Source organism: Melanerpes formicivorus, unplaced genomic scaffold (assembly GCF_026170545.1).
Source record: "Melanerpes formicivorus ecotype bairdi unplaced genomic scaffold, bMelFor1.0.p_v2 SCAF_27, whole genome shotgun sequence".
Taxonomy (NCBI): Eukaryota; Metazoa; Chordata; class Aves; order Piciformes; family Picidae; genus Melanerpes; species Melanerpes formicivorus.
This window is the reverse complement of record NW_027142379.1, coordinates 1,556,643-1,571,847: the sequence shown is the minus strand read 5'-3', so window position 1 is coordinate 1,571,847 and position 15,205 is coordinate 1,556,643. Positions and strand designations below refer to the sequence as shown.

General features: G+C 40.4%; 1 protein-coding gene across 19 annotated transcripts in view; it reads left to right on the top strand.

The window, feature by feature from the left end:
• Positions 1-14,857, top strand: part of CAMK2D (calcium/calmodulin dependent protein kinase II delta) — a 130,655-nt gene extending 115,798 nt beyond the window's left edge. For 17 of the 19 annotated variants that reach the window (XM_068153895.1, XM_068153893.1, XM_068153898.1 and 14 more), the window contains 5 exons: positions 6,096-6,171; positions 6,637-6,731; positions 8,091-8,319; positions 11,731-11,780; positions 12,325-14,857. In XM_068153895.1, the coding sequence (XP_068009996.1) occupies positions 6,096-6,171; positions 6,637-6,731; positions 8,091-8,319; positions 11,731-11,737 (407 nt within the window). In that variant the 3' untranslated portion in view covers positions 11,738-11,780; positions 12,325-14,857. Of the gene's footprint in view, positions 1-6,095; positions 6,172-6,636; positions 6,732-8,090; positions 8,324-11,730; positions 11,781-12,324 lie in introns of those variants that run through there. The other 2 variants (XM_068153896.1, XM_068153900.1) reach the window with 2 other exon arrangements.
• Positions 14,858-15,205: the final 348 nt, after the last annotated feature.

Sequence of the window (15,205 nt, the reverse complement as noted above, 5' to 3'; positions counted from 1 at the left end):
CCTTCCTAAATAGAAGGACAAGAGCAGACAGAAAGAACACACCAAAAGCTAGACCATAGGCAGTGCCACCTTCTGGAATTGCTTGTGGGATTTCTCCTTCCTACAGTAATGAGACTGGAAGTCTTTGGCAGCAGCTCTTTGATGAGAGATTGATGCCTTTTTTTCACTAATGCTATAGAATGCCATCATTATTTTTGCCAGCAGTGCACACAGGCTTTTATAAAGCTGACTTGTTAAATTTATCGTGGTCAGGAAATCTGGGTTTCTCGTGGTATTTTTTTTTTTTGCCCCTGGAAATGAATTAATGAAAGCACTAAAAAGAATGATGATTCCTGATGGGAAAAATTGCTGAGTTGTTAAGGCACTTACAGACTAGGTGAATTCTGGCTACTTAATCTATAAACTCCACTGCTTTGAGCATGAACCATCCAGGAAGCAGGCCTTCTCATTTATTTCATTGTATATCTGTTGGCTTTATTTAGCAGTTGAAAGAAACCAAGTTAAACCAATCCATTTGGAACATACTGTCCTGAAGAAAAAACTTCAAATTTCGAAGCAAAAAAGGAAAAATCCTGTTTCAAATTATCTCAGATAGAGGAATAAAGCTACGCTGGCATCTGAACAGAGTCATTTATGGCTATGGCCTTCACAACTGTTCCTTTGCACCCGTGTGACCTCCCAAAAGTACATCACTGACATTGTTTCTGTGCTCAAAGATTTTTGTTTTTCTCTTAAGTTCTTGTTGCTTGTAATTAAATTATGGTTATTTTTCTTTTGGCCTTCTTTTTCTTTCTTCACACCTTTTTGATCCTCATACAGCTCTCAAAAAGGAGGGTGACATGGAGAGGTTATGTTCCACACACCACTCTTCCTCTTCCATTGCTTCTTCACCTCACTGGTCACCAGCCTTGCCGTGCCCCAGCGGCCGCTCCTGCTGCCAGTGCCTGCTGAGGATTCTGATCACACTCTACCTGGCCATCTTTGTTTGTTCATATGTTGTGTTTCTTTCCATCAATTCAGCGAGCAAGCTCACGAAAAATGCAATCTCAGAGAGTCACTCGCTTGAGTCTGAGCATTTCCACTCCACTCCTTCCTCTGTACTGTGTAAGTTGAGAGACTCATCTCTCCAGATGATCTCTTTTGTGCTCTCCTCCTCTTCCCTCCCCATCTTCTGAGAGCAGCACAAAAAAGGTCAATACTGTGATCTGTCTAATCTAGGAATGACCTTGTCTCAGGGTTTGCAGATGTATGGAGTGTATTTTTTAGATATTTATTGGGCAGATTTTATTAATGGTAAAAATATCATCAGCTGCAGCAGTAGTTCAAGTAGGCATGGACTTCAGAAAGTGGTATCTTGCAGAAGTAACCTTCACAGTCGTGTTCAACTTGGAGACAGATGCCACTCAGCTCTGTTTTGGATCCAGGATGGGGTCTCCAGATTAGTTGCCTCTATGTTTATGTCTTTCCTCAAGTTACTTTTTTTTAGCATCACCATTGATAACCCAATCTTAAAGCTGCTGTGACAGCTGTTAGCTTGCAGGATTGACCACTGACAACTGAGAAGTTTCATACTTTAGGAGGAGATCTGTGATGATTAGCAACCAATTATCTGTAAGGGGAATCTTTAGGGTGATCAATTCCAGACATTCAAATTTGAGAGCAGAAAGGCTTTGTCTTAGTAGCTTGTGTACTGCTGCAAGCAGGTAATAGCAATAGAGTATTTTCACTAGCAGTGAGCAGTACTTTGCAAACTCAGCGAAAGTTCATATTGTTGAGAGATTTTTGGTAAACTACATGGGAGTTCCTGGGCTTGCCCAGTGTGTGGTAGGTGTGAGAGTTCCTGGGCTTGCTGGAGACTCTGGTATAGGCCCAAGTGATGATGATTTTGCAGTGGCATCACAGGAGCACTCAAGGCAGTGAAATTGACACTTTAGAAGAGAAAAAAAATCAACTATATGATGGAGTCAGACTACAGCATTGGGGTGGGAGGGGAGGTGGTCAGAGGCAGGAGCAGTTTCTTTGTCAAAGGTCTCAAAAGATGAGCTGGATGAATATCCATACCTGACAGCTATTTGCTGTGACAGCACAGTGGTAAGAAGGTGCAAACCAAGAGTCTGCAGTGTTAGCTCTGTGTAGTGTGAAACTAGATTCACTCTCTGCTTGTTGTTAAGTAGCAATTATTATAATTATCAGTATACATTCTAATTATAAACAAGAAGAACATTAATTTCTTAGCTGGTAAACTTGATAGGGTTTAATCTGCTGTCACAGCTAGGGGAAAAGGTGATCTCAGTGCGGTGTGTTGAGAAGAGACAAGTTGAGGAAGGATTATGATATATTTAAAGTAAATCCTGGGAAAAAAGTTCTCCATTTCAGCCCCAGGTGCTTGAGATATTGAAGAATATATTTATAAAGGTAATGCAATTTTCCTATGAGTAAAAAGGGGAACTGCCCCATTTCTTACAGTTACTGTTTCAAGATTATTGCCAGTACTATTATCTCAACACATCTCAGTGCTTTCTAAAGCATATATAAAAGGAAAGAGATGTAGAATAGAGGGTTATTACTGGTAACACCAGTGGACAACATGATCATCTCTGAAGTTATGCAGAGTGATCAGGTGGAAGCACAGTTCAAATAAATATGCACAGCAGCAAAGCTTGTTGATGCTGCAGTTAGCATGACTTCAAACATCATTTCTTGAGACAGCAGCCAGATTCCATGATGAATGTAACATGTTGAGAAGCCATAGTGCAATATCTTGTAAGTGCGGTGACTGTGATAAGACTTTGTTCTGAGACTGTAGGTGATTTGTCATTAAAACATAAACATTTGCCAATGATGGCCACACAGCATAAATTATAGTCTAATTGTAGGGTAGCTCCCAGGAAGAGAGCATCTTTGGAAATAATTAATCTCATATAAATGAACTGAATGTAGGACATGTGACAAGTCGATTAACATCCCATTATGATAAAGGTTTAGACAGGAGATGCATTCAGTTTGATGATTATTGTTTCATAGTATGGGGGTGGGGAAAGCAGTGGGATAATTTTCCAGTTATTTGCCTACTTATGTAATTAATCTTTATTTATTTTTTCTTAACTAGACAAATAGTAGGCTCACAGGTTTTGAGGAAAGTGAAAGTCCAGTTGAATGACATCTGGTACATCCACATAGCCAGAGTTCACTGTGAACACAGGATACAATTCCTAGTTTCTTTCCTTTCAGACTTTGGTTATTTTCAGAGTAGAACAATTGCACGAGTGGCTGTATGCTTTCCAACTGAGTGGTCTTTGTTGGGATGATGTTCAGACACAAATGAAACTGGGTTCCCCCATACTGTGCCTTTCAATTTTAGCAGTCCAGTGTTGCCTTGCTAAGGACTGTACTGCTTTAAAATGATAGCACAGTGGGTAGGATTTTTCTCCCCACATGTAGACATCCTCTACCATGTAGATATCTATATTTGAGCTAGTTGTCTAGACTCCCTTTAGTCAATGCAAATAGGTCAGATGAGTCACTCTTGTCTTAAATAGCTATTTTAGGATATGATGAATTCTGCCCTGAAAGTGCCTGTTTCTCTCCATCGCCTGTAAGGGAGGGGAGTTGAGGGAATAAACTCACTTGTCCGTACTTATACATGTCCAGAGTGGTGTGAGGTTAATCCACTCTGATGTCCACTAAGGTACGTAGTTAAGAGCATCGAGTTGCAAAGTTCTAAGGGTTTTCTCCTCAAGAAACAACATGTGAGGAAGTAAGAAACAGAATCACTTTCGTGATCCTCAAATTCATCTGCTAATCTGTGAACAGGCCACTTCATTCTCCTGGGAAGGTGCTTTACTGCTTAGCAGGCATTTCATCGCTCTCTTTCAAAGCAAACAGGGTAAGGGGTATGAAGTTCTACAACTGGAAAGATGAAGGTCATTCATCTTTGCTGTGGATTTCACAGGCCCCGTGGCAAGTGCTGTCTGCACTGCTCTTATTTGTCAAGCTACTTTCTCAAAGAACAAAAATACTGCTTTTGTACTTTGCTAACATGAGGACTGTTCCTGGGGACATTTGTGTTAAAAGGAATATGTCCAAGAACAGCTAAAAAGTCTAGTCCTACTTCTATAAGATCAGTGGGGGTAATTAATAAACATTTCAGGATAGTAATTATATAGTCAATCACTTAGAGTATTGATAACAGTAGAAAGATATTCCAGTATCTGAAAGAAGCAGAATGTGTTCTAAATAATTATTTTAAGAACAAAACTACTGATGTCAGTTGCATTGCTTCCATTACCAACACGATCTCTTGATTATGAAGCAGCTCATCAGAGATTTTTACCTCATTTTCCACACTCTGATTTAATAGTTGGTAATTTCCTAGTCTCTGATTGGAATGTGTTTCCAGGTTATTTAATCAAATCCTTTAGTTTAGTTATATGTATATGAGATGTGGCATGCAGAACTTGTGATTTCCTCACTGCATGACGTCTGCGTATTCTGGAGTTGGTCTTGCCAGCTTTTTCTCACCCTAGCCCTTGGCCTGTGCTGACTGTGCCATACTATGGCCACAGTTTGATCTGCATTGTTTAAACCCTGCTGATCTGCACTCAAAACATCTCATCATTGAAATTCTTTGTTTTATCCACAAGCTTTGTGAAAAATAAGGCAATTCTTACTTGAAATATTCTGACCCATCATGCTACCTTATAGTCAAGAACTACTCACAAAAAGCCTTGCTGGACATTTATATCCACTTCTTTCTCCATCATTTCTGTTCCTGATGGTTTCTTTTTGGTGCTTTTAATCTGAATGTATTAGGTTTGCTCTTAAAGAAACAATGGTGAAATGAAAGAAATTCAAAGGTTCTCTAACACCACAATGCCTGTTCTTGCAGTACATCACTGGAGACTTGCATCCTTCCAGTGCCCCTTAACATTTTCTTTTTGAAGAAGAATGAGCTCTCTCAGTACTTTGATTTTAACATTCCAAGCATATTTGTGTGTGTGTGTGAACAGTCTAGTCCCCATGTGGGAGTGTGCAGGGGAATTACAGTTGTTGGTTGAACAAGAGAGCTACTGCAGCCTTGTTTTCTTGCATTTCTTGTTATTTCAAGCTTGATCTTCCAAACTGATTTGCTGAGGTTTAATAAGAAGTTGAATGTAAGTTAGAACTTTGCAAATGTACCAGTAAAATCTACCTCCCTTTACCTATTTAGCATTAAACCCACAGAACTGTGGGTTTAAGAGCAGTGCAGGTCTGGATGAACTTCATTGGTATCAGGTTGAACCAAGAGAGAATTCAGCTTTCAAAGTGAATTCAGATTTTCCATCTTGCCCTCCTAGAGTAAGATAATGGCAATAATCAGGAACTTGTTTTACGCTGTACTGGTTTAGTATAACCTCTGTCAAATGAGCCAAAACTAAGCTATGGGTTTCCTTCTTGACTAACAGATAAAGGAGAAACTGTTCTACACATGTTTGCCTTTGAGGCAAATGCAAACACTGCTTGAGCTTGAATAGTTTTAAGAGAAATACCTGTTCTGCTTATTGTTTGCAATGGATTGTATTTCTGGTAGTGTTTAGCACTTAGTACTAGTACTAGATGTACTGCAATATGATCTGCTTGAGGTTTGTGGTAATAGAGATGAGTTAAGCATTTTACAACCAAGCATCAATACTTCAAGGGTGGATGTCAGACTCTTAAAAGGGAAAGGCCCTGTGTGTATATCAAACATGAGAGCATGACTTGTGAAACAATCGACAGATTCCTTTCATTTGGAGTTGAGAGTTGAGGTATGGTTTGGTTTTGCTCTTTAAGCTGCAGATCTTTCAGAGAAGGAAAGATGATTAGAAGCATTCCAGGAAAGAGGATTGATCTTGCCATGTTTAAATTCCTCATGAATACAGAAGAACACTGAAGCCAAACCAGTGTAAAGCAGCAATACGAGATCATGTCCTTTGGGCTCAGAGAAGGAAGAGAGATGGCCCTCATGCAGTTGAGGAATGACAGGATGCGTTTGTTACAGCTGTTGTGACAGCCCTTCAGCTGGCTCCTTCCACTTTGCCTTCCATTTTAAGAGTTGTGTTTGTGTCTCTCTCTAGCTCGTAAGCAGGAGATTATCAAGGTTACCGAGCAGTTGATTGAAGCTATCAACAATGGAGACTTTGAAGCTTACACGTAAGTTCTCTCATTTCGGGAGGAGTGAGGAGAGTTGATGTGTTTGACATCCTGCATGTGAATATGGATGTTGAGGTATGAGTGTGTTTGTCAGTTAAAAAAAAAAAATCTCATTGAAATAATTATGTGAGAGGTGAAAAAATACCCTTTGGGTTGCACAGTTACCGATCAAAATTCCCAGATGTGATTCTGTTGACTTGGGAGGTCTCCTTTGGCAGTCTTGTTCTTTGGTCAGAAGATGATTTCATGAGATATGGTCTACCTAAAGTAAGCTGCCAAAGTTACTCATTGAGATGAAACCACAACTCCAGTACTTGTCCCCATTTAGGCTCTGTTCTTTTCCAGTCTGATGGCACAGGTAAGTCATGAGTCCAATGGGAATAAAGAAAACATTTAGAAGGTCATCTCTGCAGAGTTGTGCTACACAACTGCATTGTTTATTACAGAATTTCCTCTTTCCCACAGAAAAATCTGTGATCCAGGCCTTACATCTTTTGAACCTGAAGCTTTGGGTAATCTAGTAGAAGGGATGGACTTCCATCGGTTTTACTTTGAAAATGGTAAACCTAACTTTATCATCACTGCACATCTTCATCTGTTCCCTCAGACTGTGTTTCTCTGGTCTCCTTAGCATTCTGACTTGGCAGTTCATTGATTTGGGCAGGGGAAAGGGGTATTATTTTCCTCAGAGTCTTTCTGTGTCTTTTTCTATCTGTTTCTGCTGTGCTCATTTACATATCATAGGGCATCTGGGATAGCAGAGGAAAGTTTCAGTTACTTGAAAAGAGAAAGTCAAGATGTATAAGACAAAAACCAAACTGTAGATGAGTGATTCTCGTACTTGTAGTTTTCCAATGGAGAAAATACTACAATTAAATCTTGCTTCAATAATGATGCGAGGCATAAAAATATCCTGGGGTTTTCAGTCACAAGTAAACATTCCTACATGTAGTACCATTGACTTGTCAGGCCTTCTTTGGCAGGTTTGGGTCTTTCTTGTTCAGAAGATGATGCACACTCATGGTCTGAGTGTACTTAAACGAAAGGTCACTGAATCGTGTGATTACAGTGATTGCAGCTAACAGCACTTGAGTGATGCACTGGGGAGGACAGCCTAGTCAGTCTGCGCTGCTGAGGATCTGATCAGCTGTCCTTTTTGTATTGCTCTGTGTGTGTATATATTATAAACATCTATATATATATATATGTACTGCAATCACGTCAGCTATAAGGCAGAAAAATTACCCCTTGAGTGGATTTAATAAAGATTTGGAGTGTCATGTAACATATATAACCACAAAGTAGGGTTATCATATTCCCAATTTTTTTCATCTCAAAACCAGCATTTTCCATGTTTTTCCTTAAAAATGTTGCCTTTCTTTACTGCTGCTTTTTAGCTTTCATAGATCGCAGCACTTCATTAAATATGTCACAAGAGTAAGTTAAAAAGTGAATTCTTTTGACTGAAAATATTATGTACAAATGTCACTAGACATCAGACAGTGTTGTGAGTGACCTGCCCTAGGTGATCTGCTCTGGCAAGGGATTTGATGATCTTTCAAGTCCCTCCCAGCCCCAGAATGGTGATTCTGTGAGATAATCTGTACTATTGACCATTTGATTGGTTTTCTTATAGGAAAGAGGAAAATAAGCTTCATGCTTTGTCTGTTCATTTCTACAGTGTACTTGAGCTAGATGTCAGTCATGATTATCAGCAAAGACTAATTACTGCTTTGTGTCTCCTAATCTTGAGAGTTTTGTTTTGTACAAAAGCAGAGTAAGCCCTAAGCAGTCCTGCTTTGCAGGGGGATCAGACTGTGTGATCTCCAGAGATGCTTTCCAACCCCTAGCCTTCTGTGATTCTATGAATAATTTTGTCTTGCCTGGAGAAAATGTAATGTGTGTGTGTTTGTTCCTAGCTTTATCCAAAAGTAACAAGCCAATCCACACCATTATCCTCAACCCTCACGTCCACCTGGTGGGTGAGGACGCTGCCTGCATCGCGTACATCCGGCTGACGCAGTACATGGATGGCAGCGGGATGCCAAAGACTATGCAGTCAGAGGAGACGCGGGTCTGGCACCGCCGCGACGGCAAGTGGCAGAACGTTCATTTTCACCGATCAGGGTCACCAACAGTTCCTATCAAGTAAGAAACAATTCAGACCACCAGCTTAAACTATATAGGTCAGACCAGATAGTCAAATAGCTGCTTTTGGCCTTAAAAACTACGAAACTGTTCTCTTGAAAGTGTAATTTCTTGTGTTCATTTATGCAGTGTGTATTATATTCAGTAGTGTGCAGGTAGTATTGGTGCAATTGTTTTTTAAATGATGCTTTGTTTTGTTGTTGTTTTTGACTGTGATGCCCACTGATCCAACTCAGTCCCTGAACTGACAGCTCGGAGAGCACAGAAATGTTTTCATGTAGAGAAGGCTTGACACAGGTCACACACAATAAGATTGGAAAACCTGAAATAGATTCTATCAGGAAAACCTGGACAAATAAAAAGCAGTAGGTTACATGGAGCTGTTAGAGCTGACCAGTAGGTTTCAAGGTAAAAAGTTTCACTGCTCTGAAAAACTGAAGGTTGAGTAATACTTGTTGTGATTTCCAGCCACTTCTACTTACTCAGGCCTCGTTATGTTCACTGCAGGTTGGTTTTGAGCCAGTTGCTGTGTTTACGTTGTACATTAAGTTATACAAGTTCCTATCGCAGTCTTACCTCTTTTCCCACACTCTCTTAATTGCTGAATAGTCACTGATAGTTACAGTTTCTGTGTGGATCAGCCTGTCTCTGCTCATCATTTTTCTCTTGTTCATTTGGGCATCTCTGTGGGCCCTCTCATACCCTCAAAGTTGTGCTATGACTCACCACAAGCAAACCTGAATTGCTGGAGTCAGATTTTCAGCAGTGTTGATTACAGCACACCCACAGTTGCAATAACAAGATGAAGAGTCATAGCTTCTTCAGAAGGCTCTGCTCACGTCCTTTGCTTTTCTTCTGCTTGCAGCCTTCACTAATGCTGCTGTGACCCTCAGAGCTCAACATCACTGACTTCTGCCTAGGTTAGGCTCTTTCCAAAGTGGATAGTACTGGTATAGGCTTCACTTAGTCAGGTGCAAGCCCCCTATATAGGACAGAATTACATTTCTGTGAGATGTCTTAACATGGATAGTGGCTGAATTTCCTGGTGTGGATGATGAGAGATTTCATCCTCTGAGCTCCATCATATTTTACATCTTGCAACATTGTCCTCCCACATGAAATAATACTTGATACAGTAAAGAACATGATAGAATGAAGTGTTACACTTCAGGGGGGTTAATTGTCTTATATTTTAACTTTTTTTTTTTAATTATTATTAGGAAAAACCAATCCTGTTGCCTAGGGACTCGATGATCTTTGAGGTCTCTTCCAACCTTAGTGTGATACTGTGATACTAATGAACTTTATTTAAAAGATGTGGAGCCAACAGGAGTAGGAGCCATGTCACATATCTGTTGTATTTCACATTCCAGCTGCACTGCCAGTGTTTAAAGAGATAATATGGAAAGAGTACTTACATTTCCCTGGAGCATGCAGTGTTATGTGGATTTTTTGGTGTTTTCCTGGAGGAGAATTCTGTCAAGGGATATGCTCTGGAAATGTGTAGAGCCAGAAACCATAAGTGAGAGAAAAGTGAAAGCTTCACCTGGATGCCTGCACCCTGGGCACTGCTTATAGCAGAATTCCATGAATTAGGCTAGAGAATCATTTTTCTTTAGGTTTGGGGGGAGGGGGGATTTCTCTCTCTTTTTTTGGATAAAAGTTTGGGGGCAGAGAGGATGTAAATTATTTTTTTAGCCTAAGCATATTTATAGGAAAGAATCCTGAAGACAAAATAGCATTTTATGGAATTGCTGATGTCACAGTCTAAAACATCATTGATATGATGGTTTGAAACTTTACTTTCCAGCCTAAATGTTAGTTGTATTCATTGTATCCCTGATTATTCTTCCTTCACCATTGCTCTATAGTGGAGCATGTGGACATGAGATGTTCTGTATAAAGGCTGCTCAGATCACTTCCCACCTTCTATTTTCATAGGGTAAATAAACAGTGCAACCTTGGTTGGCATTTGCTTGATAGACTCTCCATTTTCTTGGCTACCTTAATAGCTTTTCACTGTCTTTTTCAGTTTGAGGTTTGTCATTTCATTAGTGTGAGTTCTCCTGAAATGCTGTGGAGAGTTGTGGCCAGAGTTTTATTTGACTTCACAGTGTTGTTGTTTTCCCTGTGGAGAATGCCACACCTCCTCTCTTCTGGCATGGGTTTGGCAGTTTTGTCAACTGTATCACTTTAGAAGATCATCTAAGACAGCCACCTATTTATCCTCAACTGCCATTTCCAAGCAAGGACTGTATAGAAATTTGTGCTGAGTGTGCAGCTTTGTACTTCTGTTACTACCTGTGACATTTCTGGATTACCCAGCCCTCAAGGTTCTCGTGTTCTTCTTGCACAATACTCCTGTTTTCCTTTGTATTTATAGTGCCTTCCACCTGAGTGTAAGTGTCCTACCTGAGATCACTCCTGCTTGTGCTTAGGTCATTGGCAAAGACCTAGTGAGTCTCCTCTAGGCTAATAGTTCCCCTCTCAGCCCAGGCACTGTCATTTTTATTTCACTTATTCTACACCTTCTTTCTCTAATTTCCATCTTCTCCAGTTTAAGAGGTAGATTCCCATCTAGCACCTTACAGAACCCATCCCGAGCATCTTTTTAGGCTACCTTAAACTTTACTTTTCCCAGTCAGAGCAGCAGGGTAGCAGTAACTCCATTTTGGAAGGCTACAGAAAAAGTTGAATTAAAATATGGTTCTGAATGATCCTTCCTTTCTTTTCTAACTATTTCTAAATGTTTATTTAATTACTGAGAATACACAGTAGGTAATCATGGCACTTCCATAATAAAAAAGTATTTTACATGCAGAGTCTGAAGACGAATTTCAAATCTAATAAGCTTGCAGAAGCACTGAGAGCTGTGAGCTGCTTTTGTGAGCACTGTATCCTGTCTAATGTCACAGCAGTTGCTGCAAGCACAGTCCCTTACTTGTTTTCAGGACTACAGCAAGAAGTGTGCATAAATCTAAGGACAGAATTGAGCTCTTTGGCAGCTACAGGAATATGGCAACGTTTCCTTAAAACAGATCATTTACTTGGAACAGAATATGAGCCCACATGTAGGTTTAGCTTATAAACAAATGTTATTTGTAGTTTTTGCTGTGAGTCAGACAAAACAAACTTTGGTTTCTGGCTTGTCCATTGTTTTTCTCTTAGTGATCTGACTGACGGCAGGAAATCTTTCTATATTCCATGTGTTTAAGAACTCTGTCTGCATATACAGAGTGGACCTGCACGATGCTGGCAGTCTAAGGGCTATTGGACCTAAAACTGACTCCCAGACCTAAATTCAGACCTGTGGTTCTCACTTGTCACACCTTGCACCTTCTTATACTTTCTTGAGTAAAATATCAAACAGCATGAGGACTTCAGTAAAGAGTCTGTTCTGTGTTTGTACAGTGCCTAGCACAGCGGGATCCCAGTCATGACTTCGGCCCCTAGATGCTACGGTAATACAACTGATATTCTAAGCTGAGTTAGTTAACTACTTGCTTACACATTCCTTTTCTTTGGTTTCTCTTTGCATACGGCTCTCGCATGTCTTGCATGTAAATGACACCTGATTCCTCCTTGTACTTGGTTCAGTTTTTGTATGAGAATCTCAGTCTGTGGCAGTGTCTGTAATGTACGTGCTGAGGAAGTAAGTTAAACTTGGAGACTTCCCTCTGAATTCTGCCCTCTTTCCTTTAAGAAATGGGTTAAGGAGCTTTGGCTCCCTGCCTCAGTTTCCTTTTTCATTTTAACAGCCTCTCTGGCATGTTGTAAAGATGGAAAATGTCTGTAAAGTGGTTTGAAAAATAAAAGAATGCTTTGCCTGAGCGTTTGGGGTTTTCTTTTCCCTTGGTTTTCTGCACAACATTGTGCTAAATGATCTCGAGAAGATTTTGTTTTAAATAGTATTGGCTAACACTTGAGCATGTATTGTAATCTGGTGGTGATGTTACTTCAGTAATGGCAATCTGTTGTTTGTTTGTTTTTTCTCCTTCCTCCTAGCTAAAAATATCAGCAGTGCCGCTCTTGCATTTTCTGTACCCAACGCACCCGGGTGATTACCATCTTGGCCATCCCGTTCTCTTCATGCATGTTTCTGAGTGCATGAAGTTGTGAAGGTTCTTCATGTAACACATTTTGTGACGCACCATGTTGCTGTATATTCCATCTGTACACTGTTAACATTTCAATGAAGGTGATGTTCCATGCAAACAGAGGATAATGAGGCATAAAAGACAAGAAAATAGTCGATGGACAGCAGCAGACACAGGCTACATTTGTCACTTTCTCCATTTATGCCAGGTGTTGACAGACAACTGTGAAAACTGTCCCACTTACTGAAAAAGAAAGCAAGCTTTCCAAAAAGTACATTTTACTTTACCTTTTTTGTTGTTGTTGTTGTTTTGGGTGGGGTTTATTTAATTTGTTAAGAACTGGTTTTTGACTCCTCTGTTCCCCCAGAGTCCCAGGATTTTGCTTTGGTTCTGGTAGGCACGGTCAGGATTTCCGCTGGCAGCTCCGTTACTGGACAACAGCTTTTTATGACAACACGTAGGTGGACAAAAGCACTGATAAATGTGGAAGTGATAATATCTTGGTTTTGTACCAGCTGAAGCCTTTTAGTTTATTAGTCTGTGTAAACTGGAAAAATCTCATCATTTACTGGCTTGGTCCCTTCAGAATTAACCATCAGTGTCCTGGGGAGCCAGCAGCTTCTCTTTTCCCTTTTGACTCTTTCCTTTCTTACTGTTAAGTCAAAATTTCTACTGGATGATTAACCAAAATAAAAAAGAATATGTATTTTTAGATTTAAGTGATGCCTGAGGGGCAGCTTTTGAGGACTAAAATGGAAGAATAGAGGAAGATTTGTATCGCTTTTAGGGTTTACTGTAGATTTTTTAAGGAGGCTTTAAAAAACCTCTAAAATGTTGGTTAAGCTGTAGACCAGATGTGCTTGAGAAATATTAGGCTGTAAAACTTCGGTATGAAGAGTTTACTTTCCACTGCTGCTGTTGCTTCTTTGGAAAGAAGGGGGGCTACAAAGATGATTAGGGCAGTAGAACATCCTTCTTATGGAGAAATGCTGAGGGACTTGGGGCTTTTTAGGCTAAAGAAGAGAAGACTGAGGGGGGATCTTTTCAATGCCTATCAATACTGAAAGCTTTGGTGGGTGTCAGGAGGATGGAGCCAGTATTTTTTCAGTGGTGCCCAGTGGCAGGAAAAGAGGTAAAAGGCACAATCTTGATCATAGGAAATTCCTCCTGAACATGAGGAGGAATATCTTTGAGGGTGATGGAGCACTGGAGCGGGCTGCCCAGAGAGGTGGTGGAGTCTCCATCTCTGGAGTCATTCCAGACCCACCTGGACACTGTCCTACGCAAGGAGTTCTGGCATGGGGGTTGGACTCTTTGATCTCCAGAGGTCCCTTCAACCCCTACTATTCTGTGATTGTGTGAAACATTGTGGATACACCAGATCTCTAGTAGGACTCTTAACACTTGAGCACAGATTGGTGTCTCCTTTCTCTCAGTCTGCTTGTGGTCTCTCCAATCCCTCCTGCAGCCTTACAGGATCAAGGACAGCATCTTTGCAGCCTTACTAGACCGTGGTGGCCCTGACCCCTTGCTGCCACCGCCTGTGCACTGCGTGGGGAATGCTCTCAGTGTCAGCTCAGAACACAAAGTGTCACAGGGACTGGTTCTGCTTTCCTTACACCTGGCTGTGAAAACACATCCTTGCAAGCTTTTAGGTTAATTCTCCTCCACTTGTAGTAGAAAACCAGAGGCCTGGGTTATTTTTGTCATTGTTAATTGTTCTGTTCCCAGCAGGGCTCACTGTTTGCTGCAGCGCTGTACAGTGCATGGTATCTCAGTCAATGTCCTTTTTAGTGGTGACAAATCTGCAAACTCAGCAGCCTGGAGTTTTTAAAACAGGAAAGCTTCCTACTTTGTATCATTTCACATTTCTGTGTTGATTACTAATCAAAAGCAGTTCTTAAAACATGTTGGTGTTGTTACTAGTGGATGTATGGTAGATGGATTTAAGCTTCTCTGATAATTACTACATGATTTTAAACAATATATATTTAAAATAAGCATCTACAATAAATGTGTTGAGCCATATTAACCTGCCAATGGGATCTGTGAAAAAAAAAGTCATGGCCTCTTTTTGTTTCTTTGGGTTTTTTTTCCCCCCTCATCAGTTTATTTTACCTTTTATCTTCTTTTCTGTGAAGCGGCTATAAGTGGCATAAATGTACTTAAAGTTAACAACTTAGGTGTAGGGTGGGGTGGTTGTCTTTTTTTATACTCCTACCATATAGCATGTGGTGTTGACGTATTAATGTAGACCAAGTTTGTCTTCCACACCAAGCCGTGAGGAAATTGTGATTTGTTCTCTCCACCACAGCTGAGCTATTACACTTCTGTCATTTTGGAACACTGCAGTTTACCATGGGACACAGTGTACATATTTCTTGCCATAATGGTAAATGATTGATATATTTAAGAATTAATAAATTTGTGATTTCTGCTGACACTGGGCTTGTGTTTTGATTTCCCCTTCAGCTGTGGTTTTCCCCTTGGAGTATGTGTGGTGTCTGGGTTAAGTCAGAAACAGAGATGCAGCTTCTTAGGAGCTGCTCTTGGAGCTTGAAAATCTGAGTGTTTGCCTTGGTGATTTCTTTCAGTTAGTTTTTCGGTGCCTCTCCTTAAGACCTGATTGCACAACTGTTGATGCTGTATTTGCTGACAGCCTTTGCTCATAGATCCCTACTTAGAAGTGGTTTAAGTAGTTTGCACATTTCTGTAGCTGCCTTAACTGCAGTTCACATGCTGAGTGCCTAACAGAACATGCTGTAAGAGCATTTATTGTATGTTTGCAG